The following is a 25,270-nucleotide window of genomic DNA, read 5'->3' as shown; positions in this document are numbered from 1 at the left end:
GCGTTAGGGCAATATTTTCAGGTTTTTATTCATGAATGCATTTTTAAAAAGAATAACAAACTATGACGTACCTGATAGAACACTGATAGGTGATGTGGAAGTGCCCTATAAATCACAAGTGTGCAATACAACGCTGGCAAAAAAAAAAAGCGACAAAGAAAAACAATTTGAATTGAGCTTTTTCTATATAAATTGGCCAATGTTATCGCACATCATTCCATCTTTCTTGCAAACTGTTTAAGGAGTCCTGCTCTCCATTAACTGTTTTTTTTTTTTTAGACTAAATCAAAACAAATAGCATATAAGCTTGACATTACTATACAGCACAATAATAAAAGACAGCAAAAGGATCCAACAGCATTTACATACAAAAAGCTATAAACAATAAGTGAGGAAAAAGAAAAAACGTTGGCACCTTAATAGGACCAAACCCAAAATTGTTTCTTTCAAAGCTAACAGCAATGTCCAGAAAGTGGAATGGAAGAGGGGCCAGTAAAAAACTCGAACCACAAAACAACTTTTTCGACTGAAGACGAAAAAACAAGGCAACGATTTAACTGGCAAATAAAACAGCGTTCAAGAACGCACACTCTATACTGCCACCTTGAGGACAAGGAATGAAACTACAAAAGCAGCTCAAATAAGCGGAAATGTTTGGTTGTGTGAAATTAAGACTTTTTTGCGCTAAAGTAAAATGTACAAGTTGATTAAAATATATGCTAAGCTTGTAACAAAATGGTGATTGAAGTGGTAATTAGGTATGAATCAAAGTGGCACGTGGAATAACAATGTCTTTCAACATTTGATATAAACAGATGCATCTCAATCAATGTCAAAGAAATTTATTTTAAGACTTCAATTGCACTAAAATGACATTTTCCATAATTGATTGAGATACACATGGACATGTCAAATGTTAACATCCAAGATGGAAGCAAACGGATTTGGACGGCCAGTTTAAGACAAGTCATCCAATGTAAAACATCAAACGGGGAAGGAATACTGATAGATTATGATATTTTGGTCCACAAGTTGATTGGTCCGGCTAAATGGAAATTGTTCGTTCTTGTTCCGCGCCACGTTAGTTATCCTCGTCGTCGTCGCTGAGGAAGCTGCGTCTGTCCTGAGACGTCTCCCTCTCTCGCAGGAAGGTCTGCCTGATGGCCTCCAGCTCGGTCAGCTCCAAGCGAACCTTCTCCAAATGGAAGGAACGCCGGTTCTGGATTTGCCTCATCGGGAACGGGTTCATGTCCACAAAAGCCATGTTCATGAGCTTCCTGAAAGGGAAACGAAAGGAAATAAAATGGCGCCTCAAATTACCGATTGATTTTGACTATCATAAATTTGAGTTACCATGTATTCAATATCATTAATATTAATATCAAATATTGTTAAGGAAGTCAAAGGAAACTGGCAAGGCATGTTTACATTTCCTTACCTAGAATCAAGGATTGTGCGAGTGAAATATCGGAGATATTTGAAGATGGTGGTGGAATCCTGCAACTTCAGAAATTCCTCTTCCTTATATTTGAAGAGAGCAAGGGCAAAGCGAAAGACGATCTGCGGAGGAAAACCGGCAAATGAATAAAAAGCCACGTGGGATTCTGGAAGAAACGCTCTGCCCATAATCCAGCTGACCTTAGGACCTTCGTAGAGGAAGGCGTCCCAGATCTTGAAGAGGATGTCGCTGACCACGCTGTCCACAAACACCACCAGGAACCAGTTGAAGGTGATGAGGGAGAAGTCCACCTTGTGCTGCTCAAAGTGGGCGTGGAGACGCGGCAACTTCTCGCTCATCAGGTCCTTGAACACGCGCTGGTCCACCTGCGTCCACAATCAGCACTTTTTAAAGCACACAACTACAGTACAGTGAATTAATTAATAAAATATACTTTACATATAATATATATATATAAAAGAATGAAACTTGTTTGTTTACCTGCGAGCCGAGCAGAGTCTTGGTGTAGTAATCCCTCGGCATGAACACTTCCACAATGGCTATAAGGCTCCAAAAGGCATCTTCTTGGTCCAGATAGAGCAACGCAATAGCTGCCAGCCTGATGGAAAAAATAAATTAAAAAAATGACAGGTTAGATAAAAATGGTGTAATTTTTTTTCAATTGGTGGCTAGAGGGCCAAAAATATTCGGCAGCTGGAAAATACGGGAAGTACATAAAAATGGTGTCACATGGCAAAGTGAGAGACTTCTCCTTTGCCTCTTCAGGCATCTATACGGACACCTACCACCGTTAGTCTGTTGTATGAACTTCAACAAGTGACTCACAACTAACATGTATTTACTGCCATCTAGCGGAGGAGCATTTAACGAGTACCTGTTTAGTCCCTGGCAGTAGCCGATGTCAGGATTCCTCCACGAGAAAGCCACCAGAACATTCCTGAGCTTCTGGATTCCGATGGCGCTGGGAGAAGAGTAGTGCTTGTTGTTGGGTAAAGTCCGCAATAAGTCCAATTCGATCTGCTTCAAAGCAGGGTTGGGCTTGTCTTGGGCCACGTTCAGTAAGGTCTCATAATAATCAGCCGGCAGGGTATCCCGGAACTTCTTGACGTGGACGGAGACGCACCAGCGCCACAAGTGGGAGCGATGCTCGTGCGGAATACCCCAGCGGATCAACGACTTGAGCTCGGGGGAGCGCACCAAGTTGCGGTTCATGGTTCCGGCCAGATGGTTCTCCCACTTGACGCCGATGGACACCTCCTGATCCGTCATGGAGAGGGACTTGAGCTCCAAGGCTCTGACTTTGGCGTCGAGGCGCTCTTCTTCCTCCTCCTCCTCCTCGGGCAAGTTCTTGAAGCCATATGCGTCGTATTCACTGTTAATGACATCGAAAAGGACAGGTGGCGTTAATCCAACGGGGGCGGGGCTTGACTCCAGCCAGTCAAATGATGAAATATTTCACCATGTGTGTCGTGAATCTGACACTGACTATTTTCAATTCTATCGGTGTAGTTGCTACCTGACAGTGTTTGGTTTGAAGACGGGGTGTTCTTCTTGCTCAGGGCTCTCCAACTGGAGGGCGTCCTCCAACAATCTGGAGATGACCTCCCGGGCGGGACTCTGCTCCGAAGAGGAGCACACTGGGTTCTTCACCTCTTGCAGCAGCACCAGATACTTACTCTCCACCTGACACAGCTTGGCCTCCAGTGCTGTGTACTACCCAAAAAAAAAAAAGGCAGATTGGACTTCCCCTAAGAATGATTCAGACTTCCCGTTTGTTTGTGTAGCAACACGCCCACAGAAGTGTGCCATACCTTTGCTTCCAATGCCTTCTCGCGACTTTCTGCGTTTCTGCGTAGCACTGTCAGCTCCAGGATCTCTTTGTTCAGGAACTTGTTTTGACTTTTATAGCCTTGGAGACTGTCCTGAAAGAGAAATTCATGACATCATTGGAAATGACTTTCATTCACAAATTTTAAAAAAGTACCGTATTTTCCGGACTATAAGGCGCACCTAAAAACCTTAAATTTTCTCAAAAGCTCAAATTCCTAAATTTAAACTGGCCCGAAGCATTGTGTCATGATATCAATCATAAGTGGCCCGCTGAAGACTATGAATCATGAATCAAAAAGACTATGGATCATTATTTTGTGATTATAAAGTCATTTGTTGAGTCTGAAGTTGAAATAAAAAGATAAAATGGAGAATGATTTGATTTGGAATAAAAATCTGACATGATGCATTAATGGTGCGCCTTATAGTCCGGTGCGCCTTATATAAGGACAACGTTTTAAAATGGGCCATTCATTGAAGGTGCGCCTTATAGTCCGGTGCGCCTTATAGTCCGGAAAATACGGTAACTGGAAAAATAATAGTCTATAAATAAATAAATGTGTCAAATGGATGTCAGCAATAGTGTGCCGACTGCGGTACCTTGAGGGTGTCCACCTCTTGTTGTTCTTTCCCAAGAGGTGGCGAAGCATCATTGGGGGTCCCGCTCAGCTCAGAGCTCTGCTGCGACAGTTTTATGATGGCTTCGTCTTTGGCCTGGATGGTCTCCATCAGCATGCCCAGCTGGTCATTAATCTCCCCTACTTTGATTTTCAGACCCTTCAGCTCTTGCTGGAGACTCTCCTTCTCCAAGGCCAGACGTTCCATGTGGCCACACAGGGACTGGATCTGTCCGTCTCGTTCCTCAACCTGGCTCTCTAAACGTGCCACCTCGTCCGGGCTTAGCGTCGGACGGTGAGTCTGATCGGAGTCGGTGGATGACGGATCCGGAGGTGGCCGCACGTGCGTTGGTTGGCGATCGCTCTGGGATGTTCTTAAGGTCTGCTGCAAAAGTCTCACCAGCTCCTGGTTGAAGGAAGATGTTATATCATTGTCAAGGAAGTCCAGTTAGGTTGATTTCATCAAATTCTACCTTCTGACTGGCCAGCTCCTCCTTGAGCTTGGCTTGTTCCTGTTGCATTCGACCCACTTCTTCCTGCTGGCTTTGGAGGCGAAGTTGCAAGTCCAAAGATTTGCCGTTAAACTCCACCGGGGAGCTCTCGGCGCTGCGGCCAAACTTCCCGGGGCCCATCATGTCTCGGAGGAGAGGCTTCTTGGTCCTGGACGAGTTGCGCACAAAGTCAAACGCCGATCCAAAGGAATCTGTGAGACGAGATTTGGTCCAAAAAAAGAATCGGCTTGATGGAAAAGAGCAGTATCGTAGTGAGGTATGAGGGGGACGGAACGTACGTCTGTGAACTTCCGGGTGATGTTTGTGTTCGGGGAAGTCTTTGGGAGGAGCTTCCACCAGCTCCCATTCGTCTGCGCTGCTATTGTTGCCCGTGTAAAAGACGCTCCGTTTGCTGTCGCCTCCCCGACCCGGCCGCAGATATGACATGGAGTTCCTGAAGGGACGCAAACTAGTCAGCAGAGATTTCTGCCTGACTCACTCGACAAAAAAAAAAAAAAAAACACACAGACATTTGATTGAATAAAGATTTGACAGGCGGTTCTTAGATACGTGGTGAAGGATGAGTTTGTGTGATGACACAACTTGCAAGTCATTTTAGCGTTGAATCATGTTTGCCACAGAAGGGGAACTCTTCACGCCTGTGTCCGATAACAGCAAGCGCGTGTAACAATTTCCTCTATTGCAATCCACCTAAGAGGTGAGGGGGCATTGTCTTTGCTCCCCAAAGCAAACTTGTTTTGCCTGTTTCGCGGGGACGTGTTGTATTGAAACTGTGTGACCAGATTAGGCATGGAGACATTCACATATTTTAAAACTGACTTTCTAAAAAATATTGCACATGCATTGGAACACCAAAAACGGTTTTCCCAGCTTTTTATTAAATGAATTCATGTGGCTTTATTTACCTATATGCTAAGCCGTTAACTAAATAACGAAATAGGGATTGACTGACTACCGTAAATTCCGGACTATAAACCGCGACTTTTTTCCAAAACTTTGAACCCTGCGGTTTATAGTCAGGTGCGGCTTATAAAAACTTTAAAAAGGCTTTCTGTGAACGGTCTTTCTTTGTAAAAAAATGCGTGTGCACGTGCGGCTTATAGTCCGGTGCGGCTTATATATGAAAAAAAAAAAAATTAATATCCCCCAATTTTAGCTGGTGCGGCTTATAGTCCGGTGCGGTTTATAGTCCGTAATTTACGGTAATTAATTGGCTAATATGAGCAATTTTTAAATCTGCTCTGTTTTTCCCACATGAATACATTTCAACAAAACACAAATATGACATTCAAAAACCCTCACCCAAAGAGGAAAAAATAAAACGGCCGATTTTCTGATCTGTTGTGAAGTTAAATAAATACTAAAGAACAAACTGATGTGAAACTGATAAATATCTTATATCGGAAAGCGCCAAGGAACTATTTTATCCATTATAAATATCCTGAATTCATTGACCGATTAATCGGTTGCTGGAATTTGCTGAAATGCAATATAGCGAGGAAACACTGTACAAAATGGACCGACCTGAGCTCTGTACCAAAGTTCTTCAGCGAGAAATTGAGGGTATTTGTGGAAGCGGACGTCCCTCTGGGTGATTGGATCCCGACCGTTCCGCCGCCTTCCGTCTCCGACTCCATGGCAAAGTCATTGCGGACCTGCTCCATGCTGTCGCTGAGCTTCTCAAACAGGAATGCATCTACAATCAGCCATAAAAATAGATATGTTATCTTAACCCCATTCTCAACAGGCCAATTGTGAGCATTTTTTTTTTTTTTGCACATACTGCACTAAAGTGTACCAATTTCATGGTGCAGGGTTTCTGAACCGATTTGATCGCACACATGATGTTGCTTTTTTCAGCCAACAAGTGCCACGATCAATTAACAACAAGGGCGACGCGGCAACTGCGGAACTGATCAATCAATAAAAAAATGCAATGTGGATGTGTGATGCTAATTTGTAACATGCAAATATTGTGGACCTTAAGTCATAACATTACCTTACAAAAAAACATTAAAAACATGCCAATTAATTTGTGTGCTTTCATTAGTAGTGTCCAAAAATACCGTAATTTTTGGACTATAAGTCGTGGTTTTTTTTCATAGTTTGGGTGGGGAGGCGACTTATACTCAGGAGCGACTTATATACATATATATGTTTTTTTTTTCACTTTTTTGGGCATTTTATGGCTGGTGCGACTTATACTCCGGTGCGACTTATAGTCCGAAAATTACGGTCATCCTAGCTAACAACTTTGAATGTTTAACATTTGAAAGGATTTGGAGGCAGACTTCATTGAATGTTTGACTGACCTCGTGGTTCTTATCTAACCCCCCCCCCCCCCCCCCCACACACACACACATATCATCAAATAACACAAGAGAAAAAAAACAAACACCAAGGACTTTTAAAGCTGAAAATGATTCATTAAAGCCTTTAAATCAAAATGGATGTCAGCAATAGATAATGAGATAATAATAAGAATCCAGTTTCTCACACCATTGTCTTTGGCAACAAGTCCACTGACAGGGTGGGCTAAGGTGGGAGAGCTCCAGCTGTCCCTCTGTCCACAGCCTCGCGTGTTGCTGAATTCCCAGCGCTTCTGTTGGAGCTGCTGCAGCCAGAAGTGCATCACCTGCTTGCTGGGGGCCTGCAGGATGCAATGACAAACACTCAAGATGGACGCCCACCTGCACCAAATCAATTTGCCTTGGGAACATTTCAGAATTAAACTTAAATATAATGGCATAACGCAAGTCAGACAAAAGTTCTGAAACACCTGCATTACCCAAACCTTTCAATTCCTTATATAACCACAAATCTTTATACTAAATCAAAGCAGGAAATATTTAGGAATACATTTGCTGACAATAGCAAAATCCATTTTGTTTTAAGCTAGGGCATATTTATTTATAAACATATTGTGTGATCAAAACAATCATCCTAAGTTGTGTTTCGCCTGATTCAAGTCGATTTATTTTGAACCCTTCATTGAATTCCAGTTTTCATTCAAGCACAGAAGCTGCAGCCACGCATTGTTTTTGCCATTGATTATTTTTCCCATCTGTTCAAAAGCAAGTGTCACCAGGATCACGTGAGAGCAATCACATGACACTTGAAGATGACCGATAAGCTGCCATAACCTTTAACCTTCCCAGGCAGTCCGTATTTATCTTACAGAGGGAGGAAAGTAAGTCAAGCCTTTGGAATTTCTTCAATTCTGCTGACCTCAACCCAAATGAGATGTTGTGGCATGACCCAGAGAGGCTCTTCACCCCAGACATTCCACAAAGTTAGCTGAACTCCAACGGTTTTGTCCAGACCAATGGTCCAAAATTCATTCAGACATGAGCGATTTATCCAGAACATTCCAAAGGGTTCCAAAATTGTAATAAAGTGATTAAATCAGGCAAATATAGCGAGTAGATTTTTTTTTATCACAAGAGCTACAAAAACCACTACGTGACGACACAGAATAGTGAAAATGGGTGTGTCAATGGTGCAAATCTGAAAAGGGAAAGAGTGGCTTGCACCTCTCAACAAGTTGGGGCACACTTGCCTTAAGTAAAAACTCCTTCCCGGCCGTGCTGATCTGAAAGTGTCCCTCTTCGGCTTCCACGTCGTAGCTGAAGCATGCATCGCCGATTTCAATGTGTCCAAGAGGCAAAGCGTCCTGGGGACTCTTGAAATAATACAGATAACATTTCCTGGGATCGTAAACGAACCACCTCGCCTTGTACCCCCTCAAGGGCCCCTTGCCGGACAGTTTGCTCAAGAAGCCGCAGAGCTTGGACGTCTGCTCCTTGGTGGACTCCACGTCGGCTGCCTTGGCGGAGGCTTCGAGCCGAGGAGCTGGGCCGGAGCTGGGCTCACCGCCATCCTCGTCTTCGTGCATCTTTCTTCGAAGTTTCTTCTTCGTGCAGCGTCGCGGGTGCCCACTCTTGTTTCCACCCGCATGACTGGCCGTCTCCGTCGCAAAGCATCGTGGGAGTTGTAGTGTATTTCGGGGAATGTGGAAGTGACTGACTGGCCGCTAGATGGTGCTGTTTATCATGATTAACGTGTCTAAAATATGTCTCAAATTCACCGATATACGTAACAATTATGAAATGATTATTAGAACACTATTTGGGTTATGGTGACATGGAAGAAGTGCGAGAGAAGAACTATAAGAGTCACATCTGAGACACGTCAGTCTAAAGATGCTGAGATCAAGTCATGGACCGAATATAGTGTTATATTTACCATAAATGACTACTTCATACCATACAAGTGCATCATTTAAGTTAAGATGGTTGAAGATGGAGCAGATCATCATGATTCCACTCAGCGTGAGTCAGACTTTTTACCAGACAACCACTATTGATGACAATATGTCGTTTTTATTAACACGACATGAACTTTTTTTTTTTTTTCCACACAAATGATTTCCGTTTTCACACTTGCACGTGAACATTTAGTTTGTTATTGCCACAGGAAACAACAGTCCACTTTGAGGACTAAGCTCTCCCCTTGCAAAGCAACGTACGTGTAAAAACCACACACCATTTTTTTCTTACTTTCCGTTTCTCACCAGGCATGACACATTGCATGTGATGCAAATGAGGGTCGTTCCGTTCTGCAACAGCTTTGCACAGGGGACGGGGGGAAAAAAATAGAGTTAAAGTCACTGTCAAATCACAGTTCTGATGAAAGGTCACAGACTCTCCAAATGAACTCAAGAGACGGTTGATGAGATGACATCGCATTCAAATCGCGCAAAGCTAACAGCAGAGAAAGGTACAGTAAGGTTTTCCATTGGGGTCTAAAATTATTTTGTGGTAAAACCCTAATTGTTAATGTTTTGTATTGTTTGTTCCAGGAAGTGGCAGATCATGGTTGAAGTCGCTAAGGACCTGTTGGAGGTTTGGTTTCAAGGTTAGAACCATTTTGAAAGTCAAAAGAATTGACAACAAAGGAGCAAAATGATGACAATAGAGTATTTTAGTCATAAAGTCTTTGAAGAGTAAGAGCGGAAAAAGAGCATCACTTGTCTTTATGTCTTCATAGAACACTGAACCCATGGCGTCCCAATCGCTTTGCCATCGGAAACTCATTGAACTGTCTTCAAAATGGTTCTTGGAGACTTGTGCGTCGCACATCGCTCAAAATGGCTGCTTCCCCGCTTGGTTTGCGGGTTTCATCGGCAGAGAGTAAGAGATTAAATTCAATTCTGTCATTGAAACTGCATTTTTATACTTTTTTTTTTATTCGATAAAAGAAAAAATCTTCCATGGTTTCAGTTCTCACTTGGTCGACGTCTGGTTCGAGGCTACGATGGATGAAATACATTTATTCCGCAGCTTTTAGCCACAAAAGCTAACTCAAGAATCTAATTCAGGATTTTTATTTAGCTTCAAGTTTTTCGTTTCTGCCTACAGGGATGCGGAAGAAATCCTCAAAAAAAAGGAAGAAGGTTGTTTCCTCATCCGTATCAGTGACAAAGCCATCGGATATGTTCTTTCTTATAGGTGAGGTTGTTGGAATTTTTTTTTTTACGTATTTTGATGATGTCAGATGAAGCCATAATTTGTTTTGACGCCAAACGTTTGCCGTTCGTGTAACATGAACACGTTACCGCCGTTACAGAGGCCGCGATCGCTGTCGACACTTGGTGATAAACCAAAGCGACACAGGACGTTTTGTCGTCCGTGGAGCCGCTGAGGAACACCACACAGTCCCGGAGCTAATCCGCCATTATTCGAGGAACCCCATTGAGCCGTTTGGAGAATATCTCATATCATCGCGCTTTGAGGTGAGACACAACTCATCTTCATTTCGAATTCGGTTACATATCAAAAAGTCTAATCTGGGGAATTCTGCAGGCACCTGCGGACAGGACGTACGACGTCATTCGGCATGTGTCGCATAGCAAAGTGGAGAGAAACTCTGAGCAGGCGAAAAGTAAAAGAACAGTTGAGGTAGGTGTGGTCATCGGGAAAAAGTGCGTGCTCACACTTTTCTGTGTCCGTTTTCTGCTAAAGACACACAAATCAAAATCAAACGGAGCTACGTGGAGCCTTAAGAACCAATCTCGGCAAACCGGATTTATTTTCAAATGTTGTCCAAAACAGGAAGTGCCACCACTCCCAAGGAGGGTCAGACACCATGACAATATTGAACCGAGTGACCCAAACAGGATGCTGTACGCTAAGCTCAAAAAGAAACCAACCAGAGATCTTCATGCAAGCCAGCAACAAATACATAAGGAAAGCTTGCCCGGCGCTACCGCAAGAAGAACCACCACCACGCTGGATCACAACTCCAGGAAGTGTCGTCCCCTATCTGCACCGGAATACTCTTTGCTTTGCTGGGCAGATTCTGGACCGAGAGGATCTCAAAGCGGTCACGCTATTGAGTACCTGAACGACGATCCTGGTTATTTTCTGGCCGGTATGCCCGGCAGCCCTCACACTGAATGCAAAGAAACCAAATTGCATCTTCCGGAAGGTCACAGTAACTTGGTTTATGCCGGGATACACGCAGAAGTTTCTGACGATGACATCTACGAGATCGTCCCTGGCATAGGGAACGCGTGGGAACGTGAAAGCAGCGTGTATGAGTCGGTGGAGGATCTCAATCGTTTGTTGTGGGGTAAGTAGTACGGCGTCATCTTCATCAAATAAACCTACGACCGTCGCTTCCTGTCGGCGTACAAAGCAGGATGGCAGAGGATGACGTTCAATCCTTTTTATAAAAAAAAATAAAATAGGCAGTGCTGAAATTCATTCTTTGTTTATACCAACTGAATATAAATGTATCGTCTCCATCTAGTGGTCGGCGGTGTAATTACACCCTAAATAAAGCATTAAAAATGCGCTACGTCATGGAGTTTGGATGAAATCAAGATGTGAATTTTCCTGATAGTGCCACTAATAGCAGTGTTGGGGTTTTATTAGTAGAATATATTTGTTTTTCCACATTTACTACTAGTTTTGTAATGGATGACATTTATATTGTACTGAAGCTGTGAAATGAAATGAAATTATTGCTTTTTTTTTATGCCTTGCTGGGTTAAAAACAAAATAAAAGCTCACCAATTTAAGTTTATAGTTGTCAGTCTCGTGCACAGTAACAGAATTGTTTGGACAATCCTCACATTGAATCACGTTTGATTGTGAGCGTGTGACCGGACACAGTTTGCCTTTTTTAAAAGCGAAAAAGCGCATTTGTCACGATACACAATGCACTCCCTTCTAATGGAGCACGAGTTTCCACGCCGTAACTGACCTTTCTGCGCCAGACTCAGCACCAATTATCCAGCTCAGCTTTTATTTTGCAATCTCGGCACTCCCTCTTGAGGTTGACACTCCATCTTAACGGCAGATGCAGGGCAAGAACATTGGGCGGAGTGCGTACACTCCAGATAACAACAACCTGTATCACGCTCCAAAGTGTTCAACGCAAACCCGTGCGGCGAGGGCGGCGGTCCTGCTGAGATCAACGCAGGATGTACTCATGCATGTGAATGCTGAGTCAGCTGCTTTTTTTTTTTTAATGACCGCATTGTGCAGGATTCTACCTCGGTCACAAAATCAACCCAATCAAACCTGACAGAGAAGACATTTATTCCCAATAATGCAATCCATGTAAAACTTGAAAAATGTCTCTTCAAAAAAAGGGCTGTAAGGAACACCTCATGGTAATGGCCAAGGCAGAATATGGAAAGCTAGCCCTTCAATCAGCTGGAGGAAATTAAAATACGATTGTCATTATGTTACAGTTCCACGAGCATAACATGAAAGAAGCGATACGCCGCAAAAGAGCCAGAAGTGGACCATGCATTTTTACAAATAGTGCATATACTGTCGCTCGTTGATGCCCTCGCTGATCTGCTGCACAGTCATCCAATAGATACGCGATATCTAGAAAGACCGAGAGCGAGGTGGATGTCATGTGCAATAATATACAGTAGGTAGATTCACTTTTTATGCATTAGCGGATGGGCCGTAAAGGCCCCCAAAATCCATCGCTTGCCGTCTGCATCGAGTTCGTTCGTTCATTCAACGGAGCAACCCGGGCCGAGCCCTTTCGTCGGTGGCGATTGAATGACTGTTACGACATCCAGCATCCTGAGAATTCCACTCCACCCCAGTGTGTGTGTGTGTGTTGCGCTCTACCCGGGCACACGTCGCGGAGGCGAGGGGCAGCGGAAGCTGGACAAGACGGACGGGATGATTCGGAGTAGCGGACGGACAGGCACTGTGCTCGACTTGACCGTGGAGCCCTCTCAGATTCGTATGTGGAAAGTACTAAGCAAGGCACAACATGGGAGACAGTACAGGCTTGGTATTTGTGGGAGTCCAAACATGATTAACCCTTCGTAATTTAGGAGAAGCACATCGTTAGCATCGATCGTTTGATTAAAAGGAATCAGTGCCAGGTCATTTCCTGTCGGACAGCTGACTGGGAATTCAACCGACATTTTTAGAAATCGCTACCTCCAAAGTGGCACAAAGATTTTTTTTTAAATACAATTTGGGTTATTTTTCTAATTGTGATCCCTCAAGGGGAAATTCAACCCACATCTGGCTAGTGATGGGAAAATGAAGCTTCAACTTTGCTTCATGAACCAATTCTATTTTTAAACCATTATAAATGTGACAGTGTACAATTCAGCCCAAAACTCGTGGAGTCAAAAAACAAAAACAAACAACTGATTCATGAAACAAATTTGAAGCTTCATTTCCCCATCACTCCACTTTGCACAACAGAGACCCCGAGATCCGACACATGCAGGGAGTGAAGATAATTACCTTAAAAAATCAGGAGCCCTTGATATCATATTTTCAAAATCAGCAAAGGAGAGTTTATTGTCTCCGTCCAAATCGGCCTCTTCGATGGCCTTCTCGCACACCAGCTGCACCTCCTCCGGAGTCAACTCCTCCTTTGTCAGCTTGTTCAGAGTTTTTTCCAGGTCCTCTTTACAAAGGTAATTATCCACATTGAAATCTACCCGGCGACAAAGAAGGCGCTGATGATTATTCACATCCTCAGACCGTATCAACAAAAAAAAAATGTGATACAGGAGCCTTTACCGTATATTTTGAAAGCGTATATGGCCTTCAGTTCCCGCGGAGCCATTTCGCTGAGGACCGAGAACATATCCACAAATTCATTGAAGCTGAGATTCCCCATCCCATCCTCTGAGAAAGACTCGACAATCCTGTTACGGAATGGATTTTCCTTCAGATAATAACAACATTTACAAGAATTAATGCAATGACAAGCAAATACGTGCCTGCAGTTCAGCCCATTTAGAACAATCATAGGCAGAGGAACACAATTTTTTTTTTTTTTAAGGATACCGGGATTTGGGGCTCATGTCTGTTATGTAATACGACCATTAGTGTTGAAAAACGGAGGCTGGAACGGGGCACTTCATGGCACATTAACGTCCATGAGTTCACCCAATGTGGTTAGTCGTACACTCGGATGAGTGATGATTAAAAATCAATTCGGCTTTTCCGAAAAGCAGAGGCATCGATCGGTGGTCGGCTGAGGTGACGCCTTTGGCCATCCGTTTGGAGCTGGGGCGTCAAATTCATTTTGCTTGCAGTAATTTTATTTGGACGACAGTCAACGCTTTATACTATATCCAGAATAGGCTACAAAACAAACTGATTAAGAACTAGTTTTGAAATCAGAGACTAGTAGAAATTGCTCAAATATTTGAAAAAGATGAATGGTAATAAAAATGGTGAGCAATTTCACTGTTTTCTTAAAAGTAAAGACAATTGTAATTTTAGTATTGACACATGAAGTTGACGCACAATTTGTCCTGGGCCACATAAAATGATGCGGCGGGCCGTAAATGGCCCCTGGACCTTGAGTTTGACACCGTAATTTAGACTAATGCATTCAACAGAGACGAGATTCTCCCACTCACAAAAAAGGACTGAGACAGATGATTTTTTTCTTTTTTTGGGGGAAGAGTATGTTTTTACCTTTAACTCTGGCATGTTGACTATCAAGGCTAAAGGTAATTTACAATCAGGATCTTTTGTGTAGTCCATTGGTACAAGATGAGGGGCCAATTCGTGGTATCGACCATGCAACCTAGAGGAAATACAGAAAGTTTAGTCAGGACTTTGAAGAAGAAGCGGCTCCAGATTTTATGATGGAATTCTTGACTCTACCAACGATCATTTCTATTTTTCCCCACAGGGCAAAAACATGAACAAAGTTGACCAGTGACCCGATTGCAGTCGACCTTTGAACTTCCACTTGACTGCATTAGCGACGCTAGATTGACCAGCGCTTGATTCTTTCAATTGAACCGGCGTTTGATGAAAATGAAATATGGGCGTGAGCTATACCATGCAGAGGTTACAGCATACGGCCAAAGGGCTGGAAGCGGCGACCTCGTGACAATCAGTGATATCCCGTTTCTGCAGTCTAACATGGCCGTGCTGGAAGCGCTGCCACGGTGGGCAGATAGCAGGAGTGTTTTATGAAGGTCGTAAAGCGCGAGACCCCGGCGCGCCCTCGGCTGATTGTACCCACCCCGACGCCGGCCTTGGGATGAAAGTCAATTCGGTATCGCTGAGGGAGATGATGTCATTCCGTTAAAGATGGGATTCAAGAATCTTTCAGCACTTTGATTATGCTGCGTTTGAAATGAATCATCCGCATGCTGACTCATGAGCATCATCTCTCCACAATTTTGGCATTTTCTCTAATTTACGGCTTTCAACAGGTCGGGAAAATGGGGCCACCCAATAATTCATTGTTGAATCTTCGAAGGCTGAAACTCTGTGATACGCAGGACAGAACGTTCTAGATCTTTTTCCGTTTCTATCTGAGCAAAGCATTTGAATCAAATTGGAAACTTCACTTACCGTAAGATTTCTTTGCGAGTGAAAAAAGTACAATCCTGCAATGCGAATAAACACAACAACAAGGTGGTGAATACACAAAGCTCGGAATGCAATTAACAAGCTCTTCAAAAAAATGATTTCCCTAAAGCCAAATCAGCCCAAAAAATTTCAAATCAATGTGTCACCTTTCCACTTTATGTTATCACACATGCAACAACGAGGAAAGACGATCGGATGTTTTCTGCAGCCGTCTGGAGGAGTGTCCAGCAACGGAATTGCGTAACACTGCGCGACAGCCGTACCGGCGGGCGCCTTCATTTACGGAACATTTGTTCTGTCTGTCTGAGGTGTGAGTGCGGGTAGCAGTGCTGCAGCCAGTTCTGGGAGAATTTTTTTTTTTTTAAAAAATGCGTAAGCCTATTGTAAAATTTGTATTTAAATCAATTCAAGATTTATTGAACACATTAAATACCATTCAAACATGACTTCCTCTGTCCCACGAGTAACAAACTCCCCTTTTTGTCTATGCTAATATTATAATGAAACTGTGTGCCACTGAGGGACTTAAAAGGTAGCTGAAGTAAGAAGAGAAGCTCTCGAGGACCAAACTGTCTCCAGAGAGTAGAGTTTCACAGCATATCACGCTGGCTTGGCATCAATTATTAAGGAGCACGTGTTCGATTATCGAGGACGTTTCTCAGTCCGTTGGCCTGATCTGCTCTCGGGTGGGGGGGGCGACACCTCCGCACGTCGAGGGGCGATAGATGACGCTTCGAATCAGTCATAGGGTAAATCTCGAGTCTAACCCAAATTGTCCATGAACAATAAGATTGAAGATTACAAATTATTTTCCAGTTACTTCCAAATACTTTTCTATCGGAGGCTATAGAACAGCTCATTATGTCATATCATAATTACCGAGACTTATTGTGCCTTTACTTGAAATAAAAGTGCAAGATAATGAAGGAAAGCACATGCTCGCTCACCTGGTAGGCATCAAGCTGTTCATCTGTAAAAATAGTCTGCTTGTTTCCCATGTTTATCAAGTCATTTGTGGCTTATATGCATTGACGAGACAGAGGGTCCACAGCCTTTGCACAGTCCAATACATTTAGGGGCCGTGCAGTGAGCGTCTCCGTCGGCGATGCTGCAGTGTCTCTCTTTCATGGAGTGTCATCGGTGACCGTGGGAGCCATGGCTGCAAAATGTAGAGGCTGCATTGAAGAGGAGGGGGAGAAAAAAAATATAAAGAATGAGAAATAAACAGCAAAAAAGATGAGTGCGCCGTAGTGCGGTGACAAGGTCTACAGGCTGCTTTTGCCTCGGCTCCGCTGCCCACGGGAAAGCACTCCGGCCAATGGGATGTCAGATAAATAAATAATCAAACGGTGGTGACTTATGATTTGCCGGTGAGAGCTGTCTTAATTACTGGGCTACAATGTGGATTTATGTGTGCACTGATACTGCTGGTTTTTCCTGAAGCAATTACTCACCGGTGGAAAAAAAATGACTGGATGTATTTTTTTTTTTTTTTTATTCACTTGATGTATAAATGTGTAAACCACGCATAGAGGAAAATGAGTATTTATTCTGGGTCATTAATAAATGCTGAGTAAGTTAAACATTCAAAATAATGGGTCCTTGAAAAACCCGACTGAGACAAGCAAATATGTTAATGTTGTTACGCATTCCGTTTTTTTTAAGTCATTACAAAATCAGCACTGATTTGATTACAGCAGGTTGGATGCTAGATTCGTAGATACTGCCCATCTCGTATGGCCACAAGTCCAAAGGTCCCATTATTTTCATTTATAAATAGAGCCTATACATATTTATTAGAGTCTTGAGTGCATCTCAGGGAATGTTGTGCAATGTCAGATGACCTCACCGAATTGTCTCGAATTTGCAAGAAGGCACTTCGGCCTCGAGCGACATTTCCGATGCACATCTCCAAAGTTGCAGCCAGTTTTCTGAAATCCATACAGACATTTCAGGTGGGATGAAATACAGAAGACTATCACAGTATTGACATACTTTTCCTGATCCTTTGGTGACTGATTAGGACGGTCATTGTCATCCAAGATTGCCTGGAAGCCAGGAGGATAATGTCAACATTTTGAATCTTGTTTTCCTTTCACTTAAAATGTGTTTTTTTTTTTAAACAGCACTGCGCCTAAAAGTTAAAATGCAGCATTAAGGCTAATTGGTTTCATTTTTTAAAAGGCTTTATTTGACACAAATTCTATTCCAGTTGAGAGTAAATGCTGTTTATTAGTGTCAGATTAGCGATTTCTCGTCACAAAATCAAATATTATCTGCCAGTTACACACTGGTAATGGTAATAGTTGTCCACGCCATACAGAATCTTTATAGCACAATCGACAGTTTGAAAACCACGTTTCGATTTACGTCGCCATTGCAAATGAGAGTTCGTCGTAAGTCGAGTAACTCCTTTGGCTCCACTGTCTTGTGTACAACGTGGTGTGTCTTATGGGTCACAGTTGTGATGGAACCTGTTGCACACATGTATCAACGACCCCCAGAAACCCGAATGAGCTACTGTCACACCGGCCGGCCGGGTCGGTCAGCAACAGGACTCCCACGGTCCGCAGCCCCCCGTAGCCCAGCAACACTAATCCGACCTACACAGCAGGACACATGCCAATTTCACGCTCCCCCTCCAAAATACCAGTTTTATCTGCACTCTGCTACGATTAATCCGCTCGTTTCGATATCAGCACATGTAACTTTTTGAAATCGGTAAAGTTAGCCAGGATGGACTCGAAGCGAGAGAATATGAAAGAGCAAGGTAAGTTGTTACGTAGCTTGTTGCTACGCCGCCATGTTAGCGGCGGCTAGTGGGCTAGTAGGAATCACCAACCCGGTTGGTTACGTAACATTGGTGAGTGTTCTTCTCAGAAGAGCAATTAGCATTTTTGATTTGAATAACCCTCCCACTCTGGATCCGCGTGAATGACACTCTCCGTGCTGTTTAACCGAGCCGCTTAAATATGCTAGCACTTAATGACTGCTAGTCATCAGGCTAAATGCTAAACACTTTATATCCGGGTTCGAACTGGGAACAAATCATAACGGAACCAAAACACTGGCACGTAGATTAAGTTGGCATTATTTGTTGCATTTCACACCATCATGGCAGCATCGAACCCGTTTTCGGTGAAGGGAACTGAAAATGCCGAGGTTGAAAATAGAAGCTGTCACATGATCAGTTAACCTGCTGATCCTTTTAGGATTAAAGTGCATTCTTAGTGAGGGGGGTCATAAAATAGTCATGTTGAAGAGTTCTTCAGAATTCTGCCTAAATGGAGCTCAGTCCAGACATAATCTTCATTCAGTCTGTAAACCTACAGCCTTTTAAATGGAAAATAGGGACTAAAGTGTGCTGCCAGATGAGGCAGGCTCATTTGGAGAAAATATGCTATTTACAGATGATGGCTTGACTTATCCACTCGCCCCCTCTTTAAGTTGAGTGGACACTCAGTGCTTGCAGTGTTCTCTTCCTGCAGTGCTGACTCACAATTGATGTGCATGTGGATGTGTTGCATTAGTGTGTGTGTGTTGTGTTACTGTATCTGCTGCAGTCCCCTGTTTGTTTCTCACAGAGGCAGAAGTGGAGAAGATCACGGCTGTGCTGCTCAAGTCGCACTCGGGCGAGTTTGATTTGGAGTCCATACTGTTTCTGAAATTCAGAGGTTTAGGTAAGATTGCATGATTTTTTTTTTTATTGACATGTTTACTTGCGGTTGATGAATTGTTTTGTGTCTTGATAGGAATACATGATCTTGGGTGCATAGGAGAGTGTATGAATTTGGAGAGACTGGACCTGTCAGGAAATAATATTGTCAATTTAGCTCCGTTGTCGTCTCTCCGGCTGCTTTCTGTTCTCAATTTGTCTGCTAATAGGATTTCCAATTTAGGTAAGTATTCGGGAGTGATTACATTTTGTTTATTGTCTAATGCTCCTACAGTCTTACCTCAAAATTCCAGTGCCCCAAAAATTGTTTAATTAAGAATTTTAAATGTTTAATGCTCCATTATTTCAATCAAATTGTGATTTATGTTTGACCTTGGTGGTTCCACTGTATTTGAAAGAAATTGTTCATGTCCATCTGTTTTCAGAACCTTTGCACACTTGTGAAAATCTACAGAATTTAAACCTTGCTGGTAATATTATCTCCAGGTATGGCAACGCCATCACTCATTATCCCCATTGAATATATATTTTAAATTATTTTATATGATCATTTATAGTTTGGCATTGCTTTACATTTGAATTTATGGTACCTCTTTAATATTTTAAAATGTACTATTATTTTTAATTCAAATAGATTGAGGCCTTTTTTTTTTAGCATAGAAAGTATTGTCTAAAGTGCTTTATGTTTCAGAGGGCGTGGTAAATAACTTATTGTTTTTGTTTTTTTCAACAGTATTGATAACCTTCTCTGCCTTCAGCCTTTAAGGAAACTAGAAAGTATCCGTCTCAACGACAACACCTACAATTATTCAAATCCAGGTGAATTCTAATCACTTTCTCTGCAAGCAAATAAGAAAGCAACCGAGTAAACTCATCCAATCTCCAATTCCAGTGTGCAGAAACGTGTCATATAGAACCTTAATTCTTGACATGTTCCCCACTGTCAAGGTGCTAGATGGTAAGAGCTGTATACATTTGTATATTCCATTAGTACTACAAGTGTGACATGTTTGCTCTTTTTTTTTTTTTTTTAATTGTAGGTGAGAGAGTCGTTGGACGTGGGAGCGACTTGTATCAGCTATGCAAAGACATTGATGACACCATTAAAGGTGTGTACGGTCATCCGTTGCAAAGTTGCATTTGGTTGCGCACCCTTTTGACAGCTAGGTGTTGAACGATGACCTTTTTATTCATCTTGAAATATTATTAGTCCGAATGGATGTCTTTTCCCCTCCTATTTGTAATGTTAAGCCGGCCTTTACAAGAATGGCCAACTTGTTGAACATCACGATTGCAAGCCATGGGTGGAGGAGACTTTCTGGGAAATAAAACGATCCAACAACGCCATTGTTGAAGAAGCCTACAAACAGTTTAACGGTAAACGTTTCTGCATCGAACCAAAACAGTTGCGATGTGAAATATAACTCAAAGGAGACGTGTATTATTCTCCAGATATTCTCCATGAATGCAGACTCCTGAACAACAGAGCAACTCATGCAATTTCCCAAAGTGAAAGATCGATGAGCCTGAAGAAGCAACCCAAGCAGTACGCCATCTGAACCGGGCCTATTTGTGTGTACTAGAGCATGTATTTATTTAAAAATGCCCGTGCAGTAGTTTGAGCACAAGACAGATATTGTCCGAAAGTACGCGCCGCTTGTGGTGTTTCATAATGTTATTGCACCCTATGCATTGGCTTCTGGAGGATACTGCATTGTATGCTCAACCAGTTTGGACGGGAGATGTCTTTACATTTAGTGCCGTTTCATAGCCTGCATTAATGCCGAGACATATGCTGCTAAAATGCCTAGATATTTCAAGTTAAGAGCTTTTTCCATTTTGGGAGCCTCCAATTGCTGTATTTTTTTTTTTAACCCGTAGCAAAATGTGATTGAATGTTCCATCTGTTTATACTTGTTTTATACAATAAAGAGTATTGACAATACTTGCGCTGAAGCGTGCAATGCTTTATAATGACAATGCAGATATCAAACCAGACTTTTTCTTTTTGAAATAGCGTTTTACGCCATCTGCTGGTGGTTCTCATCCATACAGAAACTACTGCACGCGTTTGCTAAAAATGCATCATAAGCAACATTCCCATCATTTTGATCCCTATCATTTTTTTTAATTAATTCCACTTTTATTGATATACAGTACTGCACTTGAGCAGTATAATATACATTGTCCTATACATTTTTAAGGGAAGATAAAGGGAAATAGAACTAATGCATACGAGTAATATCGAGATTTACTTGGGCTATATTATTACTGTACTCGTCATAATTGATTTTCACAGTTTGTTTGGGAAACCGTGATTTTATATCATTAGATTTGGCACGGTTTCTTTTAATGTGACAGATTCACTTCCGCCTTGTGCCAGGTAAAACAGGAAGTAATGAAATATTTTACAAAATCGTGTCGTTCTTCTAAGCAAAGTAACTTACCATCCGCAACAATAACATGACTATAGACGTAGATGAAATAACACGTACTTTGACTTCGTGACTAATTGTTGCGACTGCACCTGTAAAGGTGTCAGATTTTATTTTGAAAAGTAAATCAAAACTGCTATCCTCTCGGAGTCGCAACTTGACCATTTTGTCTGCGCTTCTTCTGCGACGCAGCGACCTTGGTGGCTACTTGCTACTAGCTAAGCATGGCGGGGAATGCGTGGAGGTCAGCGGTGAGTACGGGTATTCCCCAAATATCGAATAATTAGTCTATTAACCTTCAACCCCCGATTACACATTAGTGTCCTTTATTTGTTGTCATGGTCTCAAATTTTCGGGATAGACGTTTAACTGGCCACTTTGTCTCTTTGTCAGGCACGCCCTTGCTGTGGGTTACTATAGCAACCCCAAATCACATTTTAAACACATTTAAACCTTAAATTTGCGTCATTGGCATTATTATAAGGTCACATATACTCCGAGAACCACGTGACGGCTAATTTCCGAATTACTTCCGCATCGAGGCTCCAACTGTCCATGTAATGTTCCTCACTTCCAGATTGTTAAGCTACTCAGAAAATGGAGTTTATCGATCAGTGGCCAGGATAAAATCAAGGCAAAGGAAGTAAGTTAATCTTAGTTTTGTATTACGCAGAACATTACTTATTTGAAGGCGAAATCGACCGACTAGCTTAGCTTCCCGTTTGATTTGAATGTCAATATCATTTTCAAGCTCTTGACACAATCGTGGGCAGGAATTTCCCTTTGTATTTTTGATACGTGTGAACGTGTGCATTTGTTGTTATAAGAAGCACAATAATACACACAATTTTTAGGGATTACCTCTGACACCGAGTGGAATTTGAATATTTATACATGTATGTTTTGCTCGACAGGCCCAGCATGTGGCAGGAGCCTTGAGAAAAGAGAGCAAGACATTCTCCCGTGGGGTACGTATGGCACTCCCCTGTAGGATGGCAGTATTTGAATGTTGCAATCTGTCAAACTTTCTTTTCGACCTGCATTTCAGATGCAAACGGTGACTTTGATCCCCGGTGATGGAATCGGACCAGAAATCTCCGCTGCTGTCATGAAGATATTTGACGCAGCTCAGGTTAGTCCTGAAGAATCGCCTGATTAAAAGTAACAATCTAAAAGTCCTATGATTATTCCGATATATAATGTGTTTTCTTACAGGCCCCTATTCAGTGGGAGGAGAGGAACGTTACAGCCATTAAAGGTCCTGGGGGGAAATGGGTGATTCCTCCAGATGCTAAAGAATCGATGGATAGGAACAAAATGGGTCTGAAGGGTAAAATAACATTCATTATGATAACCTGATATCTAAAATCCAATCAATTAGTCAGAATTTACACTGGCATCAGATAGCTTCAGGTCCGAATCAGGCCAAATCATTTTCGTCACCAGGTCCTTTGAAGACGCCAATTGCTGCGGGTCATCCCTCGATGAATCTTCTCTTGAGGAAAACCTTTGACCTCTACTCCAACGTGCGCCCTTGTGTTTCCATCGACGGCTACAAGACGCCCTACACCGATGTGAACCTCGTCACCATCCGAGAGAACACAGAGGGGGAATACAGTGGGATTGAACATGTGGTGAATAGCTTCGACATGATTCACTTTGTCCGACTGACACCGTCTTCATGTTTGTTGTTTATTTTAAAGACGCCGTGTGTATACGCCTACTTGCAGATTGTCGAAGGAGTTGTGCAGAGTATTAAACTCATCACGGAGCAAGCCAGCCAACGCATTGCCGAGTACGCGTTTGAATATGCGAGAAACAATAACAGGACCAGTGTCACTGCGGTTCATAAGGCTAACATCATGTAAGATGCAAATGACTGTAGGTTTAATTTGCATAGCTCGTTTTCTTAATCGACTTGTACTCTCTTATAATACCAGGCGCATGTCGGATGGGCTCTTCCTCCGAAAGTGCAGAGAGGCCGCTGAAAGGAATAAGGATATTAAATTTACTGAGATGTACTTGGATACCGTGTGCCTCAACGTAAGTCCTCTCAAAATGGTATTTTTCTTTTCTTTTTGACCCACCACATTGATTGTTTATACCCAATTTACAGATGGTGCAGGACCCTACACAGTTTGACATTCTGGTGATGCCAAATTTGTATGGCGACATCCTGAGGTAATAAGATAAACAATTACTAATGTGTCACTCTACAATATATATATTAAATTGCTTAATGTGATGTATTACTGTTTACCTTCAGTGATCTTTGTGCTGGACTTATTGGAGGACTCGGAGTGACCCCTAGTGGAAACATTGGCGCCAATGGTGTTGCCATTTTTGAGTCTGTAGGTTGACTTGCGTTCTACTTATTTGTTTGTTTTAAATGCGACTTTGATGAGTTCATTTTTAATGATTTATTCAGGTTCATGGAACGGCCCCCGATATAGCAGGAAAGGACATGGCCAACCCCACCGCTTTGCTGCTAAGCGCGGTTATGATGCTGCGCCACATGGGCCTGCACGACCACGCAAAGAAGATCGAGACCGCCTGTTACGACACCATTCGGGACAAAAAGGTAAGCGTCGTCCTAGCGCGCAGGTTTGTCATTGTGTCGGCTTGTAACGTGCCTTTCTTGGCTTTGTTCTAGGTGCTCACCGGAGACCTCGGAGGGAAGTCAAAGTGCTCCGAATTCACAGAGGCCATATGTCAACGAGTGCGAGATCTGTAAAGGAACGAATTTAGTGTGCCTCTTTATGCTCCCATTTGAAACCAAAACCCAATTAAAACGGTCTCAGGATTCGTAATCCTGGGTGTCTTCTTTATTTGCAGCTAACAGTTTCTTCAGTTACAAATACTTTGTACTCAGTATGTATTTTATTGCGCTTAAGAGGAGTATGAAGGAGACCAAGTATGATGATGATGATATTGGCGTGTGTATAACTGCTGTGGTTTATATCATATAGATATACTACTATACTTAAAGTCACAAGTTATTTTTCTTAATGTGAAAATTAATCATTATTATATAAGATTGACTTTAGGTCATATGGAAATCTTAATTTATTTATTTTTTCCTGCATATTCTGAATGTATTATATTTAGGGATGCATATCGTTAGGATTTAATCGATGTCGATATTGATACTCCTTATCGATGCCGATATTTATCAACTCTTATCGATATGTTTGTATGTAATTTGATTGAAGTAAAGATCTGAACAAGAAGATAAAAAGTGTCCTTTATTTTTAACAACTATTTTATTGCTGCAAAGAGGACAACTCAAGCAACATCATGTACAGTCAATGTAAGCTTTCAACAAGAGAAGCTCTGCAGTGAAAGTATTTGGAAAACGAACTAGCAGCACCCTATGTGGTGGCTTTACTAATAAACAATACAACGTAACATTAACGACCAGATATATTAGCAGAGTTAACAACGACAAACATAAAAAACCAACTTACGGTGACTTTTCGTTGCCAAAGGAGCTTTGTTGAAGACGCGGTGTTTGCGTTAGCATTAGCCGCTCCACGTCAACTGTCAAAAAAAGGTTGTCATGAGGTTGCTCGTGTTTCCTCCTTGGTAGCAATTACTTTCCCCCCCAATTCAGTCACTTTAAATAGTTTAAAAACTAAAAAAAAAAAAAAAAAACTATGAACGCTTCGCTCTCATAGCTGAAATGTTTGCTGTGAGACGCGGTAGGAGCGTTACGTCATCAACGGGTGCCTGCTACAGCGTCATAATTAATTGACCGTCGCTGGATGATGATTAAAAATCATTTCTGCATCCCATTCAACTATTTGAGCTGATTTTGGTTTTATTCATCAATCATTTGTCTGA

At 42.3% G+C, this 25,270-nt stretch overlaps 5 protein-coding genes across 10 annotated transcripts; 3 read left to right on the top strand and 2 right to left on the bottom strand.

The window, feature by feature from the left end:
• Positions 1-9: 9 nt before the first annotated feature.
• On the bottom strand, positions 10-8,391 carry tbc1d2b (TBC1 domain family, member 2B). Of its 3 annotated transcripts, XM_061282381.1 has the most exons (13): positions 7,978-8,389; positions 6,918-7,068; positions 5,943-6,114; positions 4,697-4,851; positions 4,380-4,609; positions 3,890-4,312; positions 3,271-3,381; positions 2,976-3,172; positions 2,334-2,831; positions 1,940-2,057; positions 1,639-1,824; positions 1,439-1,560; positions 10-1,277 (listed from the first exon to the last, which is right to left on the bottom strand). In XM_061282381.1, exons 1-13 carry the CDS (start codon positions 8,311-8,313, stop codon positions 1,082-1,084), a joined length of 2,895 nt encoding a protein of 964 aa, XP_061138365.1. In that variant the 5' UTR covers positions 8,314-8,389; the 3' UTR covers positions 10-1,081. The 3 variants fall into 3 exon arrangements, with proteins under 3 accessions (XP_061138365.1, XP_061138364.1, XP_061138366.1); XM_061282380.1 differs by having other exon boundaries at positions 4,380-4,851; positions 7,978-8,391; XM_061282382.1 differs by lacking the exon at positions 7,978-8,389 and adding an exon at positions 7,647-7,937 and having other exon boundaries at positions 4,380-4,851.
• Positions 8,392-8,987: 596 nt separating this feature from the next.
• On the top strand, positions 8,988-11,502 carry LOC133156572 (hematopoietic SH2 domain-containing protein-like). Its single transcript, XM_061282385.1, has 7 exons — positions 8,988-9,197; positions 9,280-9,335; positions 9,468-9,610; positions 9,839-9,928; positions 10,047-10,212; positions 10,283-10,378; positions 10,532-11,502. The coding sequence occupies exons 1-7, from the start codon at positions 9,155-9,157 to the stop codon at positions 11,057-11,059; spliced, it is 1,122 nt and encodes a 373-aa protein (XP_061138369.1). The 5' UTR covers positions 8,988-9,154; the 3' UTR covers positions 11,060-11,502.
• A 506-nt stretch (positions 11,503-12,008) lies between these two features.
• Positions 12,009-25,096, bottom strand: cib2 (calcium and integrin binding family member 2). 3 transcript variants are annotated; one of them, XM_061282389.1, is made up of 10 exons: positions 24,895-25,096; positions 18,159-18,977; positions 17,312-17,364; positions 17,166-17,247; positions 16,264-16,491; positions 15,299-15,333; positions 14,405-14,516; positions 13,496-13,643; positions 13,214-13,409; positions 12,009-12,709 (listed from the first exon to the last, which is right to left on the bottom strand). In XM_061282389.1, the coding sequence occupies exons 5-10, from the start codon at positions 16,312-16,314 to the stop codon at positions 12,688-12,690; spliced, it is 564 nt and encodes a 187-aa protein (XP_061138373.1). In that variant the 5' UTR covers positions 16,315-16,491; positions 17,166-17,247; positions 17,312-17,364; positions 18,159-18,977; positions 24,895-25,096; the 3' UTR covers positions 12,009-12,687. The 3 variants fall into 3 exon arrangements, with proteins under 3 accessions (XP_061138373.1, XP_061138371.1, XP_061138374.1); XM_061282387.1 differs by having other exon boundaries at positions 18,866-18,977; XM_061282390.1 differs by lacking the exon at positions 24,895-25,096 and having other exon boundaries at positions 18,866-18,988.
• Positions 17,731-20,937, top strand: lrrc61 (leucine rich repeat containing 61). The gene is made up of 9 exons (XM_061282386.1): positions 17,731-18,086; positions 18,901-18,996; positions 19,069-19,215; positions 19,418-19,478; positions 19,726-19,811; positions 19,885-19,950; positions 20,033-20,101; positions 20,244-20,369; positions 20,445-20,937. Exons 1-9 carry the CDS (start codon positions 18,053-18,055, stop codon positions 20,549-20,551), a joined length of 792 nt encoding a protein of 263 aa, XP_061138370.1. The 5' UTR covers positions 17,731-18,052; the 3' UTR covers positions 20,552-20,937.
• Positions 21,481-24,237, top strand: idh3a (isocitrate dehydrogenase (NAD(+)) 3 catalytic subunit alpha). Of its 2 annotated transcripts, XM_061282383.1 has the most exons (12): positions 21,481-21,678; positions 22,005-22,070; positions 22,342-22,395; positions 22,476-22,559; positions 22,643-22,757; positions 22,874-23,061; positions 23,158-23,291; positions 23,368-23,470; positions 23,544-23,608; positions 23,694-23,778; positions 23,856-24,008; positions 24,081-24,237. In XM_061282383.1, exons 1-12 carry the CDS (start codon positions 21,652-21,654, stop codon positions 24,159-24,161), a joined length of 1,155 nt encoding a protein of 384 aa, XP_061138367.1. In that variant the 5' UTR covers positions 21,481-21,651; the 3' UTR covers positions 24,162-24,237. The 2 variants fall into 2 exon arrangements, with proteins under 2 accessions (XP_061138367.1, XP_061138368.1); XM_061282384.1 differs by lacking the exon at positions 22,005-22,070 and having other exon boundaries at positions 21,496-21,678.
• Positions 25,097-25,270: the final 174 nt, after the last annotated feature.

This window comes from Syngnathus typhle, linkage group LG7, assembly GCF_033458585.1.
Source record: "Syngnathus typhle isolate RoL2023-S1 ecotype Sweden linkage group LG7, RoL_Styp_1.0, whole genome shotgun sequence".
Lineage (NCBI taxonomy): Eukaryota > Metazoa > Chordata > Actinopteri > Syngnathiformes > Syngnathidae > Syngnathus > Syngnathus typhle.
This window is presented reverse-complemented; position numbering and strand designations above follow the sequence as displayed.